The 27,036-nt window shown below is 45.2% G+C and overlaps 1 protein-coding gene across 1 annotated transcript in view; it reads left to right on the forward strand.

Annotated features, from left to right (window-relative positions):
- Window positions 1–27,036, forward strand: part of ATP8B4 (ATPase phospholipid transporting 8B4 (putative)) — a 170,594-nt gene that overhangs the window by 26,695 nt on the left and 116,863 nt on the right. The window contains 2 exon segments of the mRNA XM_054043060.1: window positions 11,174–11,287; window positions 12,941–13,039. Of these exon segments, the coding sequence (XP_053899035.1) occupies window positions 11,174–11,287; window positions 12,941–13,039 (213 nt within the window).

A 27,036-nucleotide genomic window follows, 5' to 3' on the forward strand; every position in this document is an offset into this window, starting at 1 on the left:
CCAGGTCCATTAAGCTTTGGGTCAGAACCCCACGCTATCCACATTTGAAATTTGGTATTGAGAGTTTGGTTGGTTAAAGAGCAGTTGCAATGGATGAGCAAAGAGCATATGAGGGTCTTAACAAAAAAGCCCTGGAAGATTTGTGCTGGCATGGTAAATCTAAATACTGGAATATCCACCAGCGTTTGGGGTTTGTCTGCTCTGTTTTGTTTGCAGTTCACCCTGATTGAATGACCTCAGCTGGCTCCCACAGGCAGCACTGTCACAGGCATACTGCTATAAAGATATTAAGGCCAGGGTGTGTCTGGATGATGGGGAAAGCAGAAGGACTATAATGCAGACTCATCCTTTTCTCTCTCCCCTCCATGGAAGGGCTAGGCCTCTAACAGTCCTTAGTCGTGGAGAAAATTCACTTCTAGGGCCCCTGCAGTGCAAGTCAGTCCAAAGAAAGCAGCAAATAGCAGAGGGGTTGGGACATGGTCCTGCCGTCTCTGTTTCAACCTATGGAACTGTCCAGGTGATGCAGGGGGGAGTTTGCTGCACCATCCAAAGAGTGGTGCAGCTTAAACAGTCCCTTGATTCCTAGGTAGCCTGGAGGAACCATGGTGTCTCCTGAGGCATAATCCCTCCCAGAGCTCCCCCAGGGTGACACTTGTGAGCCACAGTCTCTCCTGTAATTGGAAGTTATCATTACAGTTTGAAAGTGACTAAGGGTATGTCTACATTACGAACTTAGGTCGATTTAACATAAGTTGATTTTTTTTTAGAAATCGATTTGATATAGTCGATTGCTCTGCTCACTGTCACTGTACATCTCCTGGGTGCTGCTTACAGACGTGGTACTGCAGTGCTACACAGCAGCAGCTCCTTGCCGTTGCAAGTTAGTGAAGATGGTTAGCAGCCGTATTGTACCGTCTGCTGCTGTCTCCTGGTTCCTCCTGGACGGCCTTAATGAGGTCGGTCAGGGGCTCCTGGGCAGACATTGGTGCTCCTGGCCGGCCTCGGTGAGGTCGGTTGGGGGTGCCTGGACATAAATGTGTGTGACTCCAGGTCATTCCCTTCTTTTAAGTTTCGTCTAATGGCGATTCAGTCCTGCCTGGAATATCAGGCAAGTCTACCAAAGAACAAGAGAGGCAAGCAGCTGCTCTGGATCAGAGCCCCAGACATCCTGCTTCTATGATGAGCTGCAGAAAGGGACTTACTTTCCAGACCAGAAAATAACCATTGGGGATGTTGAAATGCCTGTAGTAATCTTTGGGGACTCAGCTTACCCCTTAATGCCATGGCTCATGAAGCCTGGACAGTAGTCAGAAGCTGTTCAACTATAGGCTGAGCAAGTGCCGAATGGTGGTAGAATGTGCCTTTGGACATTTAAAAGCACTCTGGTGCAGTTTACTGACTCGGTTAGACCTCAGCGAAACCAATATTCCCATTGTTATTACTGCTTGCTGTGTGCTCCACAATATCTGTGAGAGTAAGGGGGAGACGTTTATGGCGGGGTGGGAGGTTGAGGCAAATCGCCTGGCCACTGATTATGCGCAGCCAGACACCAGGGCAGTTAGAAAAGCGCAGCAGGGCGCGCTGCGCATCAGAGAAGCTTTGAAAACTAGTTTCATGACTGGCCAGGCTACAGTGTGAAAGTTCTGTTTGTTTCTGCTTGATGAAAACCCGCCCCCTTGGTTCACTCTACTTCCCTGTAAGCCAAACGCCCTCCCCTCCCCACTTTGATCACCATTGCTGTTTCAAATTCATGCTTTCTTTATTAATTCGTCACACAAATGGGGGGATAACTGCCAAGGTAGCCTGGGAGGGGTGGTGGAGAAGGGAAGCACCGGGTAGGGTAGTGGAGGAGGGAAGGACAAGGCCACACTGCACTTCAAAACTTATTTATTGAATGCCAGTTTTCTGTTGCTTGGGCAGTCCTCTGGGGTGGAGTGTTTGGGTACCCAGAGGCCCCCCCCCCCACTGCGTTCTTGGGCATCTGGATGAGGAGGCTATGGAACTTGGGGAGGAGGGCGCTTGGTTACACAGGGACTGCAATGGCGGTCTCTGCTCCTGCTGCCTGTCCTGCACCTCAGCAATATGCCGGAGAATATCAGTTTGATCCTCCAGTAGCCTGAGCATTGCTTCCTGCCTCCTTTCATCACGCTGACACCACCTATCATCTTGATCCTGCCACCTTTCCTCTTGCTCCTGCCACCCGTCCTTGGGTTCATTTTGTGCTTTCCTGCAGTCTGACATTGTCTGCCTCCACGCAGTCTGCTGGGTTCTTTCAGTGTGGGAGGACTGCATGAGCTCAGAGAACATTTCATCGCAAGTGCATTTTTTTTGCCTTCTAATCTTCACTAGCCTCTGGGTTGGAGATAATACTGGGAGCGGTGAAACATTTGCAGCTGCGGGAGGAAAAAAAGGGAGAGTAGTATTTAAAAAGACACATTTTAGAGACAATGGGTAGACTCTTTCACGGTGAACCAAGCTATTAACATTACATAGCATGTGTGCTTTATTTACAAGGTCACATTTTGCCTCTTATATTGAGGGCCTGCCGATTTGGTGTGAGAAATCACACACGCAGGGCTCGTGGGCAACAGAATTCGGCTTGCAGGCAGACATGGTAAGCCACAGTCTTTTGGCTTCTTTTACCTTCATAACATGTGGGAATGGTTTCAAACAGCAGCGCCCTCATGTCCTATACCAAGCACGCGTTGGGTTGGCCATTTAAAAGGGGGGGCTGCGGTTTTCGGGTTAACATGCAGCACAAACCCAACTAAACCCCTCCACCCCACCCTATTCTCTGGGATGATCGCTTCACCCCCCCCCCCCCACTGCGTGGCGCACAGCGGGGATGATTTCTGTTCAGCCACAGGCAAACAGCCCAGCAGGAATGACCACCTCTGAATATCCCCTTAATAAAATTCCCCTATTTCAACCAGGTGACCATGAATGATATCACTCTCCTGAGGATAACACAGAGAGATAAAGAACAGATGTTGCTTGAATACCAGCAAACACTGGGACCATACGCTGCCATGCTTTGTTATGCAATGATTCCAGACTACGTGCTACTGGCCTGGCGTGGTAATGGAGGACAGAATAAGGCTGCCCTCCCCAGAAACCTTTTGCAAAGGCTTTGGGAGTACATCCAGGATTGCTTCATTGAGATGTCCCTGGAGGATTTATGCTCTAGCCCCATACACATTAACAGAATTTTCCAGTAGCTGTACTGTTCGCGAGTGCATCCCAAGTCTTCAGGGCAAATTAATCATTAAACACACTTGCTTTTAAACCATGTACAATATTTACAAAGGTACACTCACCAGAGGTCCCTTCTAGGTCTGAGAGCCTGCCTTCGGTGGGTTGGGAGGGTACTAGATCCAGGGTGTAAAACAGTTCCTGGCTGTCGGGGAAAACAGTTTCTCCGCTTGCTTGCTTTGTGCTATTTTCAACCTCCTCCTTCTCATCATCTTCCTCGTCCCCTGTTGCGTGAGAATCCATTGACGGAGTCCACGCACAGGGCTAGGGTAGTTGTAGGGGCACCCCCTAGAATGGCCTGCAGTTCCTCATAGAAGCGGCATGTCTGGGGCTCTGACCCGGAGCAGCCGTTTGCCTCTCTGGTTTTTTGGTAGGCTTGCCTCAGCTCCTTAAGTTTCACGCGGCACTGCTGCGGGTCCCTGTTATAGCCTCTGTCCTTCATGCTGTTGGAGATTTTTTTCAAATGTTTTGGCATTTTGTCTTTTAGAATGGAGTTCTGATAGCACTGATTCGTCTCCCCATACAGCGATCAGATCCAGTACCTCCCGTTCGGTCCATGCTGGAGCTCTTTTGCGATTCTGGGACTCCATGGTCATCTTTGCTGATGAGCTCTGCATGGTCACCTGTGCTGATCAGCTTGCCACAGTGGCCAAACAGGAAATGAAATTCAAAAGTTCACAGGGCTTTTCCTGTCTACCTGGCCAGTGCATCTGAGTTGAGAGTGCTGTCCAAAGCAGTCACAATGGAGCACTCTGGGATAGCTCCCAGAGGCCAATACCATCGAGTTGCGTCCACACTACCCCAAATTAGACCCAGCAGGGTCGATTTCAGCGTTAATCCCCTCGTCAGGGATGAGTACAGAAATCCATTTTAAGAGCCATTTAACCCGACAAAAATGGCTTTGTCGTGTGAACGGGTGCAGGGTTAAATCGATCTAATTTTTTAAAAATTATTTTAACGCTGCTAAATTCGACCTAAACTCGTAGTGTAGACCAGAGCTAATTAGCAAGTAGGGATGCCATTTGTTAAATAAAATTCTGCTAATGGCAAATAGTTGTTTGATAGCTTTAGCTGAATTATGCCCTGTGAATCCAAAGTCAGACATGGTGAAAGCAGGTGAAACGCTTCTGAAGTCAGTGGAGTTGAACCCATTTAGACCAGGTCTGAATTTGGCTCTAAATGTTCCCCATCTGTTTTGTAGGTATAGGTAATACAGTAAGAATACATTTCTTTTTAGACACTAGGAGGTTGATGCTTTATGTCCTTTATTACATATGTATATATATCAATTGTTTTGTGAATACATTGATACAGGGCTTCTCATCTTCCTCTCCAGCTATGTCATTCTTGAAAGAAAAAATTGCTTGCTAGTATGGGAAAGTTCTTGTACAACGTATGCTGTTTAGAGTGTCTTGGAGGAAATAAACCACACAGTAACTAAATTAATCTCAAAGGGAAATTTAATTTGTTCCCCAAGGAATTCTTCAAAATCAGAGCTTTGTAGATAAATTTCAGTTCGAAGATCATTTACGTTCACCGCAATTACAGTTAGAAACCAGGAATGATAATTCAATGAAGCAGTGCTCAGAGAATTGTGCAAGACTAACAACACTTGCTAACAAAATTTTTGTAATGAAAATGTGGCTAGAAAATATTTATAAACCATGTTTCCCTGTGTAAATTATGGGTAGGAAATTAGACTCCTGAGACGAGAGAGACAGTGTTCTCCGTAGTTCCAAAAGACTGAAAGTGACTGTTCTAGTTGATTGAATTAATGCCCTTAGAGCTGAAGAATATTTTTCTAGTTTGAATAATCTAAGTAGATCTGGTTATAAAACAAACGAAATCAAGACATTAAAATATTCTTCTGCTACGTGGTGACATTTTCCAATAATCTCTAAATCAAGGTATTATTACTTACTACAGGTAAGAATACTTTTGTTTTATCTTGACTGTGTGCTTTTAAGATAATCAGTTAATATCATGAGATGGACTAGAACAGGGGTCGGCAACGTTCGACACACGGCTCGCCAGGGTAAGCAACCTGGCGGGCCGGGCCAGTTTTATTTACCTGCTGACGCGGCAGGTTCGGCCGATTGCGGCCCCCACTGGCCGCGGTTCGCCGTCCCGGGCCAATGGGGGCGGCGAGAAGCCGCGGCCAGCACATCGCTTGCCCGCGCCGCTTCTCGCCGCCCCCATTGGCCCGGGACGGCGAACCGCGGCCAGTGGGTGCCGCCATCGGCCGAACCTGCCGCGTCAGCAGGTAAATAAAACTGGCCCGGCCCGCCAGGGTGCTTACCCTGGTGAGCCGTGTGCCGAACGTTGCCGACCCCTGGACTAGAATAACTTGTCTGTGCTCTTAACACACTATCCCTTACTAGTTAACATATTATTTATTCTTTGTATTACCACAGCTTGCTAAACATATTTTGCTACTGTGGCTTGTTAAACATAGTTAGCACACATGTGCCCCAGTCTGGCTGTGGTAAGGAAGAGAAGGCAAGTTTCTGGGAAATGTTAGACACAGCTCTTCATCAAATTCTAGAAAATGAAATCGTTATTGGTGTCAATTTAAATAGGAATGTTGGAAGAGACATGCGTGGATATAGTAGCGTACGTGGTGGCCAGGGCTATGGAACTTTAAATGATAAAGGAGAAAGTATAGTGCAACTGGCACAAGCTCGTGACCTAATAGTTTCCAACACATTTTTTACGAAAAGAGACGACTATCTTATTACTTACAAGAGTAGAAAGACTAGAAGCCAGATTGACTGACTACTTTCTTGCTTCCTGACAGGAAATAAAAGATATAACAGACTGCAAGGTGATTGCAGGAGACAGTCATTGATTTATATAATGTCATCATGATATTTTTCTGTTTTATTATCTATCCTTTTTCTAGTGGTTCCTAACATTCTGTTAGCTTTTTTGACTGCTACTGCACGTTGAGCAGATGTTTTCAGAGAAGTCGTCATGATGACTCCAAAATCTTTTCTTGAGTGTTAACAGCTAATTTGGACCCCTTCATTTTGTATCTATAGTTGGGATTAAGTTTTTCAATGTGCATTACTTTGCACTTATCAACACTGAATTTCATCTGCCATTTTGTTGCCCCTTCACCCAGTTTTGTGAGATCCCTTTGTAACTCTTCGCAGTCAGTTTTGGACTTAACGATCTTCAGTAATTTTGTATAATTTGCAAATGTCGCCTCTCCCTGTTCACCCCCTTTTCCAGATAATTTATGAATATGTTGAACAGCACAGGTGCCAGTACAGATCGTTGGGGGACCCTGTTATTTCCCTCTCTCCATTGTGAAAAAGACCATTTATTCTTACTGTTTACTGTCTTTTAACCAGTAACTGACCCATGAGAGTACCTTTCCTCTTATCCCATGATTGCTTAGTTTGCTTAAGAGTCTTTGATGTGGGACCTTGTCAAAGGCTTTCTGAAGGTCCAAGTACACTATATCAACTGGATCACTGTGTCCATGTGCTTGTTGATGCCCTCAGGGAATTTTAATAGATTGATGAGGAAAGATTTCCCTTTACAAAAGGCGAGTTGACTCTTCCCCAACATATTGTGTTTCTCTAGGTGTCTTATAATTCTGTTCTTTACTATAGTTTCAATCAATTTAGTGGGTTCTGAAGTTAGGATTACTGATTTGTAATAGCCAGGATCGCCTCTGGAGCCTCTTTTAAAAATTGGTGTTACATTAACTGTCATCCAGTCATCTGATATAGAAGCTGATTTAAGTGAAAGGTTATTTACCACAGTTAGTAGCTCTGAAATTTCATATTTGAGTTCCTTTAGAACTTTTGGGTGAATACCATCTGGTACTGGTGACTTATTACTGCTTAATTTATCATTTGTTCCAGAACCTCCTCTACTGATACCTCAATCTGGGATAGTTCATCAGATTTGTCATCTAAAAGAATGGCTCAGGTGTGGCAATCTCCCTCACATCCTCTGCACTGAAGACCAGTGCAAAGACCTCATTTAGTTGGAATTTAATTAACAATTCTGTTGATGATGCTTGAGCCAGAATAAATACCAAATTCTTTGTCCCATAGCTGTACTGCCTCTGCATTTATAAAAGGAATTAAAAATAGTACGCCCCACCTCCTGTGTTTATCACTAACGTAAAAAGAGCTGAAAACGTACAGGCAGCAAAGTAATTAAGTATCATTTTTACAGACTTGCTTTTCAGAGTAGAATCACATTGTAAAAACTGGGGGGAGTGTCTTTAAGAGGTCTGCAAAATGGTTGAGTACATACATCAAGAAGAGAAATTACTAAATAGTGCTCCGGGAAGTGGGCGGGGGGGCTGTGCACTCCTTCTGATCAAAGCAAGTTCAATATAACGCGGTTTCACCTATAACGCGGCAAGATTTTTTGGCTCCCGAGGACAGCGTTATATCGGGGTAGAGGTGTATATTGAAAGCAATAATAGATAAGTATTCGTATACCAAATATATGGCCATCTGCTGGCTATCTGAAAAAATGCCCGCAAAATAGACGCACATTGAAGCTGCAGAAGCATCAGTACATTGTGTCCATAGTCTGACCATCAGTGGCTCCTTGTGATTGTAGGCTCCCAAACTATTGACACAGCAGATAAGTTCTCCTAAAAGAAAGAAGAATCTGCATGGGTCAGGAACCATAAGCACACTAATGTAGCTCTGCCAGGAAAACACCCTTTTGGTTCTTGTCACGTGTTTTCTGCATGGATTTTTTGGGGGGAGCCAGTATCTCTGCATGTAGAACTTCTGCCCCATATTCCTCCTCTGTTTGTGGGTTTCATTGTATTCATGTGGCAGCCAGATTTTAGCCTACAGTATCCACTCAGTGATTCAGGATAGCATCTAATGTATGTCTGTATGTATCTATATCAAACTGTAAACTCCAATTTTGTTTCATGAATGCCATTTTGATTGTAAAACTGCACAGTATCTTCCCCATTGTCTTTTAATCTCCATACTGAACTGGGATTCCTGGAGGTGTTGTCAGAGGGCTAACAATGGAAAGCAATCAAGGTTTGTTAACCTGGAGGATCTCCAATTCAAATGGAAGCATTCTAGGACAATGAGCTAGTTGCCACCTGATGAACCAGTTCTTCCAGGTGGGCTTGTAACTAAGTAATGGATTAGCTGATGAGGGACTTGAAGCCAATGGGAATGGACTGGAAACTTGGGGACTGGAAACTTATAAAAGGAAGGGTTTCTTACCTGCCATTTTAAAGAGAGAGGAGACCAGATTGCAAGGCTATGCAGGAAGAAAGGATGGTCCTGGGACGCAGGGCTGTGGAAGGGCTGACCAAAACCTGAGGGTTCTTGAAATGGTGAGGATACTGGAGGGAGGCTTTTGAGTGCAGGTTTTTTTTGTTTTCTATAGATCTGTATATCTTTTGTGCTTTGTCCATGAGTAAAGTGTGATTGGTTCAGAAATTCCTTTATAAAGTATCTGTGTTACTTGCTTTCACTATCATGTAGACCCTGAAGGGGAAACAGTAATCTGAAAGGTCCACAGCATTGGTGGAACTCTGGGTGCTTATAAGTAGCAAGAGCTACTGGGGAGGCTTGGGAGAGCTGACACTAGTTTTCCTAGGCTTAGGACTGCAGAGCCCTATATCTCAGAAGGGGTCCTGGACAAAGGATCTTTACCGTGAGAATGTGCCTAGAAACCCAGAGCCAGTGCCTAGACCGGGGTGGGCAAACTTTTTGGCCCGAGGGTCACATCTGGGAATATAAATTGTTTGGCAGGCCATGAATGCTCACAAAATTAGGGTTGGGTGCAGGAGGAGGTGAGGGCTCTGGCTGGGGGTGCAGGCTCTGGCGTGAGGCCAGAAATGAGGAGCTCAGGGTATGGGAGGGGGCTCCGACTGTGGGGTGCAGGCTCTGGGGTGGGGCTGGAGATGAGGAGTTTGGGGTGTAGGAAGGTACTCTGGGCTGGGACCGAGGGGTTTGGAGGGTAGGAGGGGAATCAAGGATGCGGGAAGGGGCGCAGGCTCCGGCTGGGGGTGCGGGCTCTGGAGTGGGGCTGGGGATGAGAGGTTTGGGGTACAGGAGGGTGCTCCAGGCTGGGATCGAGGGGTTTGCAGGGCAGGAGGGGGATCAGGGCTGGGGCAGGGGGTTGAGGCATGAGGAGAGGCTCAGGGCTGCAGGCTCCCAGGGGCGCTTACCTCAAGTGGCTCCCAGAAGGAGCAGCATGTCCCTTCTCCGGCTCCAATGCGGAGGCGCAGCCAGGTGGCTCTGCATGCTGCCCCGTCGGCAGGCACCTCCCCTGCAACTCCTATTGGCATGCCGGAGGGGGCCATTGGAGCGCATAGGAACCGGAGCAGGGCCATGCTGCAGCTTCTGGGAGCTGTGTGGTGTGGCCCCTGACTCTGCGCCGTGGCTGGAGCGCCAGAGCGGGGCAAGCCTCAGACCCTGCTCCCCAGTGGGAGCTCGTGGGTCGGCTTAAAATGGCTCGCAGGCCACATCTGGCTCGCGGGCTGTAGGTTTGCCCACCCCTGGCCTAGACTCTGCTCAGACCCAGAAGGCCAAGAGCATATGGAACCCTGAGGTTTGATCCAAATACAACAATCTAGTGAGTGTCCACTGGTGGACCTCATTCAGAGTTGTAACAGCATTTATGGGTTTTCTCTGGCCATTCTTGCACAACTTACTGCTTTGCATACTAATGACATGGAGGATGTATATTTGGACACTAAAATGGACCCTTTGGGGAAATGATTGGAGCAGTACAACTTTCAGATGAACTTTCATTTTTGTCTTGGCTATAACAGACATTGTACCATCAGCAAATTATAAATATTCCTTACAAAGCATTTTCCTTTTGGTTACTAGCAAACTTTTGGATTAGTTACAAATCTTAAAAAGACAGACCTCTCTGAGGTGATATTCTGAGTTGCACAATAACAGCTGATACAGACTAAACTAATTTACCCCATGATATTAGTTTGCTAGCTATTGAAAGAACAATATACTCTGGTACATGCTTTCATATGTATTGTATTATACCATGCTGTATAAGTTACAATTAGATATATATTAATGAATGATTAAGTTTTATTTGTATTCATATTATTGTAAAAGTAATCACAGTTGTCACCAAGGAAAAAATTTGTTGTAGTAAAACAGCAGAAGTGAGGGCAATACATAGTAGGCTAATAGGATAACCAGAATCACAAGGTCCACTTCAGAAGTGAAATATGTTCTTTTTGTGGGTCTTGCAGCCCTCCCAAAAAGAAATTCCAGGCTTTCATAGCAGCCAAACTAAATGTAGGTTGTGTTGAATGGGGTTGTGCATTTTAGAGAATTAAAATAAAAGAATCAAGCAAATGTGTGTGCGTGTGCAATTTGCTATTGGGTTGTGTTGCATTTTACTCTTAGCATAGCTTAATGTCTGCCTCCTCTGTGCTTCTGTCTTGCAGTGACATCTGCTGGGAAATGCATGAAACCCTTATTGGAATCCCCTTCCCGACCCCCCTCCCAACCCTGCACAATTAGGTATTGCTCCTGAATATGGAGTGTATGTGTCTATAACCCTTCCTGAATCCATCCTTTCTCCTAGTGTGTGTGCACTTTTCTTACCCGCCCTAAATAAGAGTTTAGAGATAAGGAATCTGGAAGCTCCCATTTATTGCCTAAAGATTTTATATCTTGATTTAAAACATTGTTGAAAATTAGAACTTCTATTACCAATAATTTAAGTGATAATTATAATCAACAATTTAAGGAATAATTGAACAAAGGAAGAAACAAAACTAATTAAGGAATAAAACTGAGATGCTACAAGATGACTTTCTGATTTTAAGTATCAGTACTGCTGAGTGTTCCAAACTTGAAGTAGATTTTTTTATAAGCTTAGATTTTTCTATGCTGGTACTAACATGCTTTACATCTTTCTCTTATTTTTTCAGAACAATCGCATCAAAACGTCTAAATACAACATTCTTACTTTCTTGCCAGTTAATTTATTTGAACAGTTCCAGAGGGCTGCAAACGCTTATTTCCTTTTCCTTCTGATTTTACAGGTGATGTAGAACTTTCTTTTTTCTCCGAAGTGTAATTTTGATACTATTCTCTTCTCTTAACAAAGAGACCCAATTATGTGTGTTAATAGCAATGCAATGGCCACTTACAATACCAAACAAATGAATACAATTATTCTAGGTTGATCAGATTTCATGGGTATTAAAATGTAGCTGTTGAGCGACAACTATCGAATAGCCTAAAATGACTTTCGGATTAACTCTATTATGAGTGTTTCCAAGATAATATTGAATGGACATGACAAGGGGGAGAAAGAGGGCCTATTGGGGACATGTGGTGAAGCAGAGAAGGAGCAGCAGCACCAGACTTCTTTGATAGGGCATTTCCTCAAATGATTAGATGCAGTTTGAGGTATGGGTGAAGGCCCAGGTTAGTTCTTATTTTACCCAAACTGGTTTGCTTGTTCCTTTTTAAACTTAAGTTAATTGGATAAGTAAACCAGCCCTAATGATCATCCCTGTAGGATGCCTAGAGTATGTGAGGTGATATAGAAAACAATTCTTGTCTAAATTAAAATCCACATCCCCAATCAGTACTTCATGATTACAGTCTCTCTATAATGGAATCCCAAATCCAGACTTTTGGGAGACTTGAAATCTGGACCTGAATAAATCTGAATTTTGCATTTATATTTAAATGAAACTCTAGTCAAATGTACAGGTTTGGCACAGAATATTTTTTAAAAATCTCAATAAAATAAAAATCTCTCCTGCTTTTTAATAAACATTTTTCTGATCTCTCATTCTCTGTTTGTGGCTCTCATTTGTTCGCCATCCCTTTTCTCTGTTCTGTCTCACTTTTTGTATGCATTGGTGTTATAGCCATGTTGGTCTCAGGATTTAAGAGAGACAAGGTGGATGAGGTAATATCTTTTATTGGACCAACTTCTATTGGTGAAAGAGACAAGCTGTCGAGCCACACAGTTCTTGAGGTCTGGGACCTTTTAAGAAGAAGCCTCTGAAGAAGAGCTCTATGTAGCTTGAAAGCTTGTCTCCCTCACCAATAGAAGTTGGTCCAATAAAATATATTACCTCACTCACCTTGTCTCACTTTTTGGAGTTTTTCCTCTTTCGGAGTGTTCTCCCTTGTGTTGCATTCTTTAAGGTTCCATATACCTGGCAAAATGTATTTTGGGTTTTTTCTCACTGTTATTTAGTTCACACTCTGTCTTCTTACACTTTGTATTGTTTCATGGCCTTTTGCTTTACTTGGGCCCTATTCTCCTCTCATAGGTTATGAATACCTCCCACTGAAGTCAGTGTGAGTTATTCATCTCTGTTCTCATTGTTTGTTTCCTTGATTTCTATTTTTGCTTCATTTTCTCTGTTTCTCTTTTTCTCTCCCCATTTTTCTTTCATCATGCTATCCATTCTTATTCTTGCTCTCCCACATCTACTCTTCTCCCCATAGTTCTCTCAAGTTCTTCTTCTTTTTCTCCCAGCTCACCCCCTTTTGTCTGCAATATTCCATTTGCTGCAATTTTACCCTCAGAATGTATTAATAATATGACAATGTGACAGATTTTCTTTACTTCAGCACTATTTTTTATGAAAATTATTAGTTACTTTGAAATATTGTTACTGAAATTTCACTAAAATTTGTTTAAAAGTATTTAATAGAACTTTATCTTGTAGCTGATCCCAGAAATATCCTCCTTGTCTTGGTTTACTACCATTGTGCCTTTAATGATGGTATTTACCATAACTGCTGTCAAAGATGCCACAGATGACTGTGTAAGTATTTGCACTAAGTTACCTTTACAAAGTCTTCAGCCATCCATGTACTGTTACATAAATTACTACGTAGCATATTATTCACATATTGTTGATTCTAGCAACATACTGTGTGGAAGGGGCACAAGTATTCACAAAGATGCTTTGTTTATTTGCAATCACTCGAGCATATTTATGTCTTAAAAGGCACAGTGTCTACAAATATGTTTGGTAGATATTGTGCTGTTATTGTTCAATTTAACAGATTTAGAAGTCTTCCTTTCCCACTCTGTTACTCGTTCTGTCAGAATAAGTATTATATACAGTGTACACAGTGTTATAATGGTTATAATCACAGATGATAGATTCGATGGAGGTAAATCCTTGTCCCAAGTCTTGTATATATAGATTAAAATTAATAAATGCCAAAAATAAATATTAAAATAAAGTAATCGTTTTCAAAGCTTTTGTTAATTTATCCCATATAATGGCCAAAGTCTTTTATTACTGTAAAACAATTGGGGCTACGCTGACTGATCGTGCTCTTATTTGTCAATTGCAAAACTTCCGGTTTTCTGCAACGCGACATAACATTTGTATGAAGTATTGACAATAAAAACCATAACGCATCTATGTTGTGACTCTCAAGGATCCTAAAGCGTTATATAAACGGCTTTTTTACACTCACTTAGCAAACAGTCGTGAAGTCCAATCACTTTCACAGTGAAATGGAACAATGGTTTAACAGCATCTAGGAGTGCTACCCAATGGTTTAGCACAGACAGTTAAGAATACATTATCCAAGAAAAATTACAGAGGGAATGTAGGTAGGTAAAATGTAATCCCCAACTTAGAATTTGGCCAGAATATTGAGGATAATACCCCTACCTGTTAGAAAAGTGCAATGGGTAGTAGTAACTCTTTAACTTTACACATTATGTATTTTTGACAGGTTTCCATACCTTCCTGCTGCTTTTTGTCCTGCCCTCTTCTGCTCTTTCAAGGTCCCTTATGTATTGTTTTTTTTAACAAGTGTGCATTTTTTTGCACCATTGGCCAGTTTTGGGCATTTTAAAAAATTTATTTAATTTCTCTTTAGTGGAAGCAGTAAAAAATATAGATTTCATGACTTTCCCTCACTTTAAGAGAAAAATATGCTTTTTATGCAGCTGGTATGTGTCTAAATAAAGAAATTAATTACGTCTTTTGACCGAGGAATTCAGGTAAATATGAACACACACCTATCCACCCACATCGGTATTACTGCCATTTGGCTAGTGACAATCAGTGGAGTAAGCTGCTTTTTCCTTCTCTCTGCCTTTTTATATTATGAGATTTAAAAAAAAACCTTTTCTTGGAAAACTCTGAAAGGAGGCGGTAGAACAATTGTGATGGTCCGTATTTTCTCTTTCTATCACTAATCCTTTGTGCAGTTATTTAGCCAACTTATATTTAGAATTTATTAACTGCATAAAAGTAATTTTCTCAAAAAAATCATGATAATCATGTATGAATTAACACTTCTCCTTTTTTCTCTGTCATTAGATGGTACAATTAATTAATAAATAAATGAATTTATTTAGAAATGTGCTAACTGCATACAAAAGCATATAATCCTCTTAATAAAGAAAAAGGCATGAAATCTATATTCATTTATTTTGATTGCTTCTAGTAAGAATAAATTAAAATAAAAAACCTTGTTTTTCAAAATGCTGACTGCCAAAATTGCACATATGTCCAGAAATGATACTTAGGGGCTCTGGAAAGGGTGGTAGTGGGCGGGGGTGGGTGGGGAGGGGAAAGCAGGACAAAAAAGGAGTAAAAAATGCACGAGGAGTAAAGGTGTAGAGTTTTACTAGTGGCATGGAGCTTTTATTTACCACATATCTCACTTTTATCTATGAAATACACTATTCATATTTAGCCCCAATTTTAAAACAATCCATGTGTGTCTTTATGAACCCTGCATTGGGGAAACCAAGTTAAACAAAACACTGATGCAGTTGACCTTTTAAATGTAACATTTGTTAGAGATCTCATGTATAGCTATCATATATCTTTATATGGCTAAAATATTCTGATTCTACCTTGGTGCAGTTTTTTTTACCCCATATGAAGCATTTTGCATCAGATAAAGCACAAACAGGAAAAAACAATGGAAAATCGTATAGATATATGATGCAAGTGACAAGGAGCAGTGAAATGGACCTGTGAGGCAGAAGTCTCACTACAGTAGCAGAGAAACCTCTGAGTTCTTCAGATTCTTTAGGATATGTCTATGTGGCAGTAAAACTCCCACAGCAATGAATTTCTGGCCATGGGTCAACTGACCCAAGCTTGCAGTGCTCAGGCTGTGGGGCTATGAAATAGCAGTGTAGAATTCAGGCTCAGGCTGCAGCATGGGTGGCGGGTATCATAGGCCAGGGGAGACTATGCCTCCCCAAACAGCCTGGCATGGCCCTGCCCACGCTCCACCCCCATGCCCTTTCCTGCAGTGCAATTCCTTCCTGCTCTTCTGGGCTGGGGCTGGGGAGCGCTGGCATGGTGGCTGGTGCTGGCTCTGCGGCTGCGCTGCCCGCCCGGCACTTGGGATGCTGGAACCATGCCCCCTGGCTTTCCAGCGCTTCGGGGCTCAGGTTAGGGGCAGAGGGTTGGGGGCCATGGTGGGGGTGCTCTGGACTTCTGCAGAGGATGGGGGCAGAACGGAAGGATGAGGGGCAGGGCCTTGTGCAGAAGGGGAGGGGCTGGGGGCTAGTGGGGTCTCAGGGTATGCCTGTACTGTACTGCCATTAGGATACCCATGGCTGGCCCATGCCAGATGACTCAGGCTCGCGGGGCTCGGGCTATGGGGCTGTTTAATTTGCAGTGTAGATGTTCTGACGTGGGTTGCAGCCCAAGCTCTGGACCCTCCTACATCGAGCTTTGGGACCCTCCCACCTCTCAGGGTTCTAGAGCGTGGACTCCACCCTGAGCCTGAACATCTACACTGCAATTAAACAGTCCCACAGCCCAAGCCCCATGAGCCCGAATCAGCTGGCATGGGCCAGCTGTGCATGTCTAATTGCAGTGTAGACGTAACCCCAGAGACCAAAAGTCTACACACTAATTTTATAGCCCTGTAGCCCAAGTCAGAGTCAATTGACCTGGGCCAGCCGCAGCCATGCTGCAGGTCTTCTATCATAGTATAGATGTACCCTGAGAATACAACTCTAGAAAGGTAGTACATTCTATTTCATATTATGGGGATTTAATGCTACTAATCCTAGCTGAGATCAAGCACTAATCTTTACTTAAAATGGAAAGTTGGGTATGCCTTGGGAAGTATGAGATAATAAGCTCTCCAAGGCAGTGTATAAAGGAACATGGTAATGACTTCAGTGTAAGCAAAATAATTTTAAAGACACTGATGTTTCACTGGAGACCAGGGAAATTCTCTTAGATAAGGAGTAAGTTTCTGCAATCTCAACAGCTGAGTGGTACAAAAGAAGCATACTCTTGAGGGAAGTGATAGAGTATACATGATTTATTAGGAATAGTTCAGTTAGAACGTGATACAGGCATGATTAAGAATCTTTGTATCCTAGTGAGATGGTACAAGACAGTTTCACAGTCAGAACTTTATTTTCTTTTTTTGAGGCTCATATTAATCAGACTCAGATGACTCCAAGGATTACAAGCTTTGAAGTCAGGAAAAATAAAAACAGATTTAAAGGGAGAGGAAAAGCAGGGATGAAATAACATTTTTACTGGGAGAGCACAAGCATCATAAGCTCAGTCTTGGATTTTAAATTAAAAGAATTTGGTTGATACCAAGATCTTTGAATGAAAACTGAGCAAAGCAGCATGAGCCATCATAGCATCTGCAAGTTCACGAGTTATTCTGTTATTATCTCCAGTTAACAGGCCCTTCACCTTGCATGGTCCCTTAAAATATGTATTAACTACTTATGCTAAACAATCTGTTTCATCTTGTATTTAGTGGTGACACTGAGTCCATTTCTCAGACCTGAAGAAGAGCTCTGTGTAAGCTGAAAAGTGTGTTTCTCTCACCAACAGAAGTTGATCCAATAAAAGATATTACATTACCCACCTTGTCTCTCTGAGAAGCCTGTAGGCCAAGGATCAGTTAAATAGGTGTTTGAGTGACATAGCCACATGAGACTACAGTCTTTTTGCAGAGAAAAATTTGTGAGGGAGATATGAAAGCTGAAAAAGTGAAAGAACAGAAAGAAGAGAACTTCAGGGAGACAGCTTGGCATGTATTTTGCCGTTAATTTCCATAGGATTAGAACATGTTAACCGCACAAGATAGTCTCTCAGGATTTAAAACACAGTTGATAACTATTTAACAAAAAGTAGAAGACTGTACTGGTCCTGATAAGATTGTTAAACTAATTAAGTTTGATCTGCATCAAATAATCTCTGTAACCACACACAAAGCTCTCCAAATTAGCATATGGACAGTGTAACCAAAGTGTTTTCAGTAGTATTACAGTCTGCAACCAGTTAGCTTTATTTCCTTATGCTCTTGAGAATAATCTATAATGGATGAAGAGAACTGCCTCATTAAAATTAAAGTGGTGTTACCCGTCTCATCCTCTGTAGAAGGAGGGGAGTATGTTTTACAATAGAAAAGAAAGCAAAAAATATCAGATAGGATTAAGTACAAAAATACTTTGTGTATATATATATATATATATAATATTTGTACTTAATCCTATCTGATATTTTTTGCTTTCTTTTCTATTGTAAAACATACTCCCCTCCTTCTACAGAGGATGAGACGGGTAACACCACTTTAATTTTAATGAGGCAGTTCTCTTCATACATACATATATATATATGAAATATGTACTTTTACTCAAGGTTCTCAAAGTCATTTGCAAATATTATGTCTCTTCAACGCCCTATGCAGTAGAGAGGTGGTATACTAATTTTACAGATGGATAAACCAAGAAGCATGGATTTCAAGTGATTTATCCAAGATCACACAAGTGAAGTGGTGACAAAGCTGTGAACAGATGACAGACTTCTTACTCATAGACCACTATGCTACATTGGCTCTCTCACATAAGCTGTTCTTAACAGTACCAAAGAAACAGCAGAACAAATTTTATAGTGATCAGAAAAGTTACTGACTATAGATTTAAAATTTACAGCCAAAGCAAAATAAAATCCAGCTTGTGACCTTTAATATCTATAAAAATAAATCATGTTGACATGAGTCAGAAGAGCTGAAGTGCTGTAAACTTGAACACTAAAATGGATGAGCAACTTCATCTGTTCCACATGAATATTAAGTCTTGAAACAAAGTTGAATACAAACTCTCAAAAATTATTGAGAAAAATCAGGATTGGTCTTCATTAAACAACCAAAGTATCAAATAACTATGATGATGAGCCAGAAAAAGTGTTTGGAAAAGGGGAAAAAAAAAAAAAGGAAATACCACTACCACCACCACTACCATCCCTCTACTAGAAAGATGAAGGATGCTGAAAGATAAATCCTCAATCAAGTTTAATTTGTAGTAAGAAATTGTCACAAACTGCTTTTGATGAGCTCAAGTCCAGACACATATTTTTCATTTTATGGTTGCTTTGTCTCTCTCCAAGAAAATGTATGTGTATACCTCTAATTTATAATGGCAGCTCTCTTCCCTCAAAGTTTCTCATAGACTTTCACACTACCACTCACCAGCACAAATTTACACATTTCAGCTTATTCTGACAAAGCCAAGCTTCTGCCATAGCCAGGTTTCCGCATCCTTCTATTCCCTGTCAACTTGCTAGCTTAATCCTGAAGCTTTCAGTCAGTAATTCTTCATTCTCCTTTGATATATTTAACATAGATATTTATTTTTCTGGTGTCCACACTTCCAAAAATTGGAATGGTTCAGAAAAGTGACACAAGAATGATTTGGGTTCCAGAAAACCTTACCTAGAGTGAGAGATTTAAGAAGTTCTGTTTATTTAGCATATTAAAAAGATGATTAAGGTGACTTAATCAGGTTCTATAAGATTTGACTCATAGATTTTAGGACTGGAAGGGACCTCGAGAGGTCATCGAGTCCAGTCCCCTGCCCTCATGGCAGGACCATGGCTAGACCATCCCTGATAGACATTTATCTAACCTACTCTTAAATATCTCCAGAGATGGATATTCCACAACCTCCCTAGGCAATTTATTCCAGTGTTTAACCACCCTGACAGTTAGGAACATTTTCCTAATGTCCAACCTAAACTTCCCTTGCTGCAGTTGAAGCCCATTGCTTCTCGTTCTATCCTTAGAGGCTAAGGTGAACAAGTTTTCTCCCTCCTCCTTATGACACCCTTTTAGATACCTGAAAACTGCTATCATGTCCCCTCTCAGTCTTCTCTTTTCCAAACTAAACAAACCCAATTGTTAGTAGATATACCACACAAAGGCATTCAATGGAAGTTGATGCTAGACAAATTCAGACTAAAAATATGGTGCACTTTAACAGTGAGGGTAATCAATCATTGGAAAAAGTTACCAGGGGATATTATGGGCTCCCTGTGTATGTCTGTAAAGAAAAACCCATAGTGCCAAGTCTGAGTCTGTGTCAACTGTGGAGCTAAACATAGCAGTGTAGTTGTTCAGGCTTGGGCTTGAGCCAACAAAAGGGGAGGGTCTCAGAGCCCAGGCTCCAGACCAAACCCAAACATCTACACTGATATTTTTAGCCCCACAGCCTAAGCCCTGTGAACCCAAATCAATTGACCCAGGCTCTGAGACTCAGGCTACATCTGCACTACAGCCGGGATCGACTCTCTGAGATCTATCCAGTGGCAGTTGATTTAGTGGGTCTAGTGAAGACCCACCAAGTCGACAGCAGATCGCGCTCCAGTTGACCCCTGTGCTCTACCCCCGATGGGAAGAGTAAGGTAAGTCGATGGGAGAGTTTCTCTTGTCAACCCCCCGCAGTCTAGATCCTGTGGTAACTTGACCTAAGGTACGTCGACTCCAGCTACGTTATTCGTGTAGCTGGAGTTGTGTAGCGTAGGTTGACTTACCGCAGTAGTGTATACATAGCCTCAGTGCCATGGGTTCTTCTTTGAGTGATTGTTCATGTCCATTACAAGCAGGTGTGTGCGCGCCGCGTGCATGCCAGCCGGAAGATTTTACTATAGCAGCAACCGTAGGGTCGGCTCTGGCGCCCCCTGGAGTGGCGCCCTCATGGCGCTGTATATAGGGGCCAGCCGACCCCCCACCCTCTTAGTTCCTTCTTACCGCTGGTGACGGCTAGCTGGAACTTCGCTTGCTCTTCAGTAATCGTGGCAGTGTTCCGTCGTTGTTGTAAATAGTTAGTTTAGTGTTAGTTAGTTAGTTAGATATTAGTTGGGGGGTTCCCCAACTTTTCGTTGCCCCGCTGGGGCATGCCCGGGTCCCCAGGGTTCAAACTCTGCCGGGACTGCGGGAAAATTATGCCTAAGAGTGACCCGCACTCTTCGTGCTTAAGGTGCTTCGGAGAGACCCACCAAAGGGATCGGTGCAGTATCTGCAGGGCTTTTCGCCCCAGGACTCTCAAGGATAGAGAGCAGAGACTTAAAGTCCTCCTAATGGACGCAGCCCTGTGGCCGCAGTCAGATCCTGGGCCTTCCGAGCCGGCACCCAGCACTTCATCCTCGGGTACGCAGTGCCCCGGCACCGGAGATAAGTCGTGAGGCCAAGGCCTTGAAACCCCGGCACTGGAGAGAGTCAGCGCATAAGAAACCATCCTCTATAAGACGCCGCTCTCCATTGCCAGTGCCGGTTAAAAAGAACAGGCCGCTGAGGGAACAATCTCCCCACCGGGACTCTAAAGCTCCAGCGCTGTCCACGAGTGTTACAGGACAACTTGCGCTGCAGACCCATCCGGCCATCCTGTTGACTCCCGCCCCGGAGAGGGTACGGTTGAGTCCAGAAAGGCCTAGATCCCGGACATGATGGAGGAGGTGCGCCTCCCATCGATGCCGGAGGTGTTCGAGGCCACATCAGACCTCTTGAGCCTCCCGGTGCCGGCGTTGCTGCACCGGTGCAGAGACCCTCCGGCTACCGCTCGGCCCCATTACCACTCTAGGGGCAAACCGGCGATGCTCTTGCCACGCTCTCCACGCCGCGTCACCATAGTGGCACCGGTCAAAGCACCCCCTCCAGCGACAGTGGGTACCGCGCCTCCTATGTCCTCCTACTCAGAGACTTCTGACTCGGAGGCGGACTCGTACCACTCTAACAGATCGAGGAGCAGGCGATCGTCCTCGCGTACAAGTACCCAACCTTACCCACTGCAGTGGCAGCAGCAGCAGTGGCAACCGCCCCCCCCTAATGGCTGTTCTGGACACCGTGGGCCTACCATCAGTCACTGGGTCAGGCGTACAGACCCCGCTCACGAGCCGCATCTGTCTCTTCAACGTCGGCAGCCCCGCCGCTAATGCCACCACCACCGGCACCGCCGTCTGACAGGAGTGTGCCACAAAGGGACAGGGCACCCCCTGGTCAAACAACGGCACCGACGGGGACCTTGCTCCCAATGGCGCAGACACCGTCCAGCACACCTCGTCGCTCGGTGGCGACCCCGGTACCGGCCACGGTGCCGCATCTTGAGCCCGTACCGGCTGCGCAGCCTGAGTACTGTGTGCCGCAGGCCCTTGTAGAGGGAGAGGTGGTAGATGAAGGCCCTCTACAAGGGACATCTTCGTCTTCATCTCTGGATGAGGCAGTAGTGGGAACTTCAGCGGCACCGGCCCTAGAGGACAATAGGATCCTCCAACAGCTCCTTACTCGAGCGGCCCAAAGCCTCTCGATACAGACCGAGGAGATCGAGGTGGACACAGATCCTGTGATTGCTATCCTGACCCCGTCAGGCCCATCTAGGGTAGCCCTACCTCTCATAAAAAACATTGCGGACACAACCCGCACCTTGTGGCAAACTCCAGCCTCATTGGCCCCTACGGCCAAAAAGACTGAGAGGCGATATTTTGTTCCAACCAAGGGGTATGAACATCTTTATACACCCCCGCCACCGGACTCCCTAGTGGTAGATGCGGCCAACCAGAGGGAACGCCAGGGTTTTCAGGGGGCTACACCTAAAAATAGAGAGGCTAAAAAGTTGGACCTCTTCGGGCGCAAGGTATATTCAACGGGGGGCCTGCAGTTGCGCATTGCCAATCAGCAAGCCATAGTGAGCTGGTATGGACACAACACATGTTCGGCTTTGTCCAGGTTCATGGACCTCCTCCCATACGACTCATGAACCGAGTTTTCGGCCCTTGTTGAAGAGGGGAGATTAATTACCCGGGCTTTCCTCCAGGCGGCCTTGGATGCGGCCGATTCAGCCTCACGCACGTTGGCCACTGGTCTGGTCTTGAGCCTGGCTTCAAGTTTCCGGCCTCCCTCACGAGGTCCAACAAACGATCCAGGACCTGCCCTTTGAAGGGCCCATGCTCTTCTCGGAAAAGACTGATAAGAGGCTCCATACCTAAAGGATTCACGAACCACCCTCCGTTCTTTAGGCCTACACAGCCCTGTTACTCAGCATAGGCAATTCAGGCCGCCGCAGGCCGCTTGACTGTACCAGCCTCAAAATCGAGGGGATGCCTTGCATAGAAGGCCGAGAACGGGCAGGAGGAGGCAACAACAGCAGCCCTTCGGACAGTCATCTGCCCAACCAAGGCCTACACAGGGGCCTAGACCACCATTTTGATGGCTTGGTCGAGGATGCCCTCCCAGTCAGAGCCCCAGATCCGTTCAACCTTACCTTTTCATCATATCTGTCCCCCTTCTATCGTGCGTGGGCCCGGATCACATCGGACACTTGGGTGCTTTGCACGGTAGAGGAGGGATATTCTATCCAGTTCTCCACCCTCCCACTCCACCAGCCCCCCTCTCCGTCCCTCTTCAGGGACCCCTCTCATGAGCAACTTCTACTTAAAGAAGTTCAGTCCCTCCTCACATCAGGGGCAGTGGAGGAGGTTCCTCAGGAGCTACGGGGCAAGGGCTTCTATTCCCAATATTTCCTAATTCCGAAAGCGAAAGGGGGCCTCAGACCTATTCTGGACTTGCGGCGTCTCAACAAGTTTGTGAAGAAGCTCAAGTTCCGCATGGTCTCCCTGTCCTCCATCATTCCTTCCATGGATCCAGGAGACTAGTATGCCGCCCTCAACTTAAAGGATGCATAGTTTCATATCGCGATAATCCCTCAGCACAGGCGTTACCTCAGGTTTCTCATGGGCAACGCTCATCTTCAGTTTACGGTTCTGCCCTTTGGTTTGTCAGCAGCCCCAAGGGTCTTCACGAAGTGCATGGCAGTCGTGGCAGCCTTCCTGTGCAGACAGGGGATCCAGGTATTTCCCTACCTGGACGATTGGCTCATCAAGGGCAGGACCAAGGCACTGGTGGAGGCTCAGGTGGTCTTCATCAGGCAGACCTTCTGCTCACTCGGCCTCTTACTCAACGAGGCCAAGTCCACACTATCTTCAACTAAAAAAATCGAATTCATAGGAGCAGTTCTGGACTCGACACAGGCCAGAGCATATCTCCCAGAGGCCAGATTCCTAACTATATCCAACATCATTCTCGGCCTCCAAAGTTACCCTACCACCACAGTAAGAAGCTGTCCCAAATTACTAGGGTACATGGCAGCATGTACCTACGTGGTGAGACACGCCAGACTCAGTCTGCACCCACTCCAGTCTTGGTTGGCAGGGGTTTATCGGCCAGTCAGGGACTCCCTAGAATCAGTGGTGACGTTACCTCGGCCGGTGTTGGACTCCCTTCAATGGTGCCTCGACCCGCGGGTGGTCTGCGCGGGAGTTCCTTTCCTCGACCCTGAGCTCTCCCTCTCCCTGGTAACGGACGCATCGGATCAGGGATGGAGAGCACATCTGGGCCACCTCAGAACCCAAGGTCTTTGGTTGCGGGAGGATCTTTCACTGCACATCAATGTCAGGGAATTACGAGCGGTACGCCTCGCACGCATAGCATTCAAGTCCCAGCTGGCAGGCAGGTGCGTTTCTGTCCTCACAGACAATACTCCAACGATGTTTTATATCAACAAACAGGGTGGTGCTCGCTCCTCTCCCCTTGCCAGGAGGCCCTCGCATTATGGGACTTTTGCGTACAGAACGTAATTCAGCTGACAGCATCCTACCTCCCGGGCACTCACAACGGGCTCGCGGACGCCCTCAGCCGCTTGTTCCAGGGTCACGAGTGGTCTATCTACTCGGATATAGTTCTCTCAATTTTCCGACTCTGGGGTCATCCCCAGGTGGACTTGTTTGCCTCCAGCGAGAACAGGAAGTGTTGCCAATTCTGCTCCCTCATGGGATGCAGTCTGGGGTCCCTAACAGACGCTTTTCTCCTCCGTTGGGCAGATGGGCTTTTTTACGCCTTTCCCCCGATTCCCATGATTCACAGAGTAATCCTCAAGACCCGCAGGGATCACGTTCGGCTCATCCTGATAGCACCTGCGTGGCCGCACCAGCACTGGTAGACGTCTCTCCTGCACATGTCTAGAGGGTTCCACTCACGTTGCCTCTACTACAGGACTTGATCACACAGGATCACGGTCCCCTCCTTCACCCGAACCTGGAGTCGCTCCACCTTACAGCTTGGATGCTCCATGGCTAAACCCAGTGGAGTTGCAATGCTCTCATCATGTCAGACAGGTCCTGTTGGGCAGCAGGAAGCCCTCGACAAGGACCACGTACTTGGCCAAGTGGAAGCGCTTCTCCCTCTGGGCCACACAATGGGGTCAGGCCCCCTTGCTCGCCCCGGTCCCTCTCATATTGGACTATTTGCTACATCTGAGACATCTGGGACTAACTCTCTCGTCGGTACGAGTACACCTTGTTGCAATTTCGGCGTTCCACCCTGGAGAGGGGGGGACCTCAGTGTTTGCGAACCCACTCGTTGGACGGTTCCTTAAGGGCCTTGACAGATTGTTCCTGCATATTCGTCAACCTGTCCCTGCTTGGGACCTCAATTTGGTCCTGTCCGCCCTTACAGGGCCCCCCTTCGAACCGCTGGCCTCGTGCTCGCTGTTATATCTTTCATATAAGGTAGCATTTTTGGTGGCTATCACATCAGCCCGCAGAGTGTCAGAACTCAGAGCTTTAACATCTGAATCTCCATACACTGTCTTCCACAAGGACAAGGTCCAACTCAGGCTGCACCCAGCGTTCCTGCCTAAGGTGGTTTCCCAGTTTCACATGGGTCAAGACATTTTTCTCCTGGTATTTTATCTAAAACCACACTCCTCTGCGAAGGAGCGTAGACTGCACTCCCTGGACGTTCGCAGGGCTCTCGCATTCTATATCGAAAGGACAAGATCCTTCAAGAAGTCAACCCAGCTTTTCGCCGCCGTGGCTGATAAGATCAAAGGGCTCCCGGTCACATCACAGCGAATCTCGGCTTGGATCAGAACCTACATCCAGGAGTGCTACAGTCGGGCCAATATACCAGCCCCGCCTATCACGGCCCACTCCACGAGAGCGCAGGCCTCTTCAGCTGCGTTCCTGGTCCAGGTCCCGATGCAGGAATTTGTAGAGCGGCCACCTGGTCCTCAATCCACACCTTTATGTCGCACTACGCTATCACGCACCAGGCCAGGGAGGATGCTGCATTTGGCCGTGCAGTCCTCCAGTCTGCAGTGACCTCCGACCCCACCGCCTAGACTCGGGCTTGTGAGTCACCTGCTTGGAATGGACATGAACAATCACTCGAAGAAGAAGAAATGGTTACTCACGTTCTCGTAACTGTTGTTCTTCAAGATGTGTTGTTCATGTCCATTCCAATACCCACCCTCCTACCCCTCTGTCGGAGTATCGGCAAGAAGGAACTGAGAGGGTGGGGGGGTCGGCTGGCCCCTATATACAGCGCCATGAGGGCGCCACTCCAGGGGGTGCCGGAGCCGACCCTACGGACGCTGCTATTGTAAAATCTTCCGGCTGGCGTGCACGCGGCGCGCACACACCTGCTTGGAATGGACATGAACAACACATCTCGAAGAACAACAGTTACAAGAAGTTGAGTAACTGTTTTTTTTCATTGCAGTGTAGACATACCCTTTGTCACTTAGGCTTTGTCTACACTGGCACTTTCATCATTAAAACTTTTGTCACTCCGGGATGTGAAAAAACACCCCCTTGAACGACAAAAGTTTTAACGACGAAAAGCGACGGTGTGGACAGAAGAAATGCTCTAGCTCAAGTAGAAATCATCAGTGGGTGAAATTTTATTTCCTGTATTATGCAGGAGGTGAGATTAAATTATCATAATTGTGCCTTCTGGCCTTAAAAATCTATGAACAATTGTCTCTTTGCCCACCTCTCTACCTCCACCTGTAGAGTTCTCCTTTATCCTTTTATTAATGCCTTTGTAAAATGCCCAAATCCCATTGAATTTCCCAATGAATTACCTTGGGCTCCTCTGGAAATCTCAGCTCACATTTGTATAAGAAATTAAAGTATGTTGGAAGTAAAATTAAAATAAAAGGTAAAGCAGTCTGGTGTCCTCTCTACTGGGCTTTATCTGACTGTGGAGAACTTTCGAAGGAGGCTGCTCACTGAGCATGAAAGGAAGTCACCTCAGATGGGTTAGTGGGAACATACCACCATCATCACCCCTGCTCAGTGGGAACAGTATACAAATTCTAAAAGCAGTGATGTCTTTGGTATCCATGGAATTTGCTTGCTTTTTCTAAACAACTGCTGTTTCTAAATAACCACAGTTAACAACACTTCACCAAAAGAACATTCACCAGATCTAGCAGTCACAATGCTTTAGTTCAAGGTTCTCCTTAAGCTTTGGTAATAAAAATGGAACTTGCTTCATACTGAGAAAAAATAGACCATACAAAATACAAAACCATACAAAATAACAAATAATAAAAATAACAAATAAATAATATTTTTTGAATTACATAAAAGAAGTTTTCTGCCAAACTAGAGGTAAAATAATTTTGGGACAATTTGTGCTATTGATGTTTAGGAGAACCACGTTTAAATAAATGTACTAT

Source organism: Malaclemys terrapin, chromosome 10, assembly GCF_027887155.1.
Source record: "Malaclemys terrapin pileata isolate rMalTer1 chromosome 10, rMalTer1.hap1, whole genome shotgun sequence".
Classification (NCBI taxonomy): domain Eukaryota; kingdom Metazoa; phylum Chordata; order Testudines; family Emydidae; genus Malaclemys; species Malaclemys terrapin.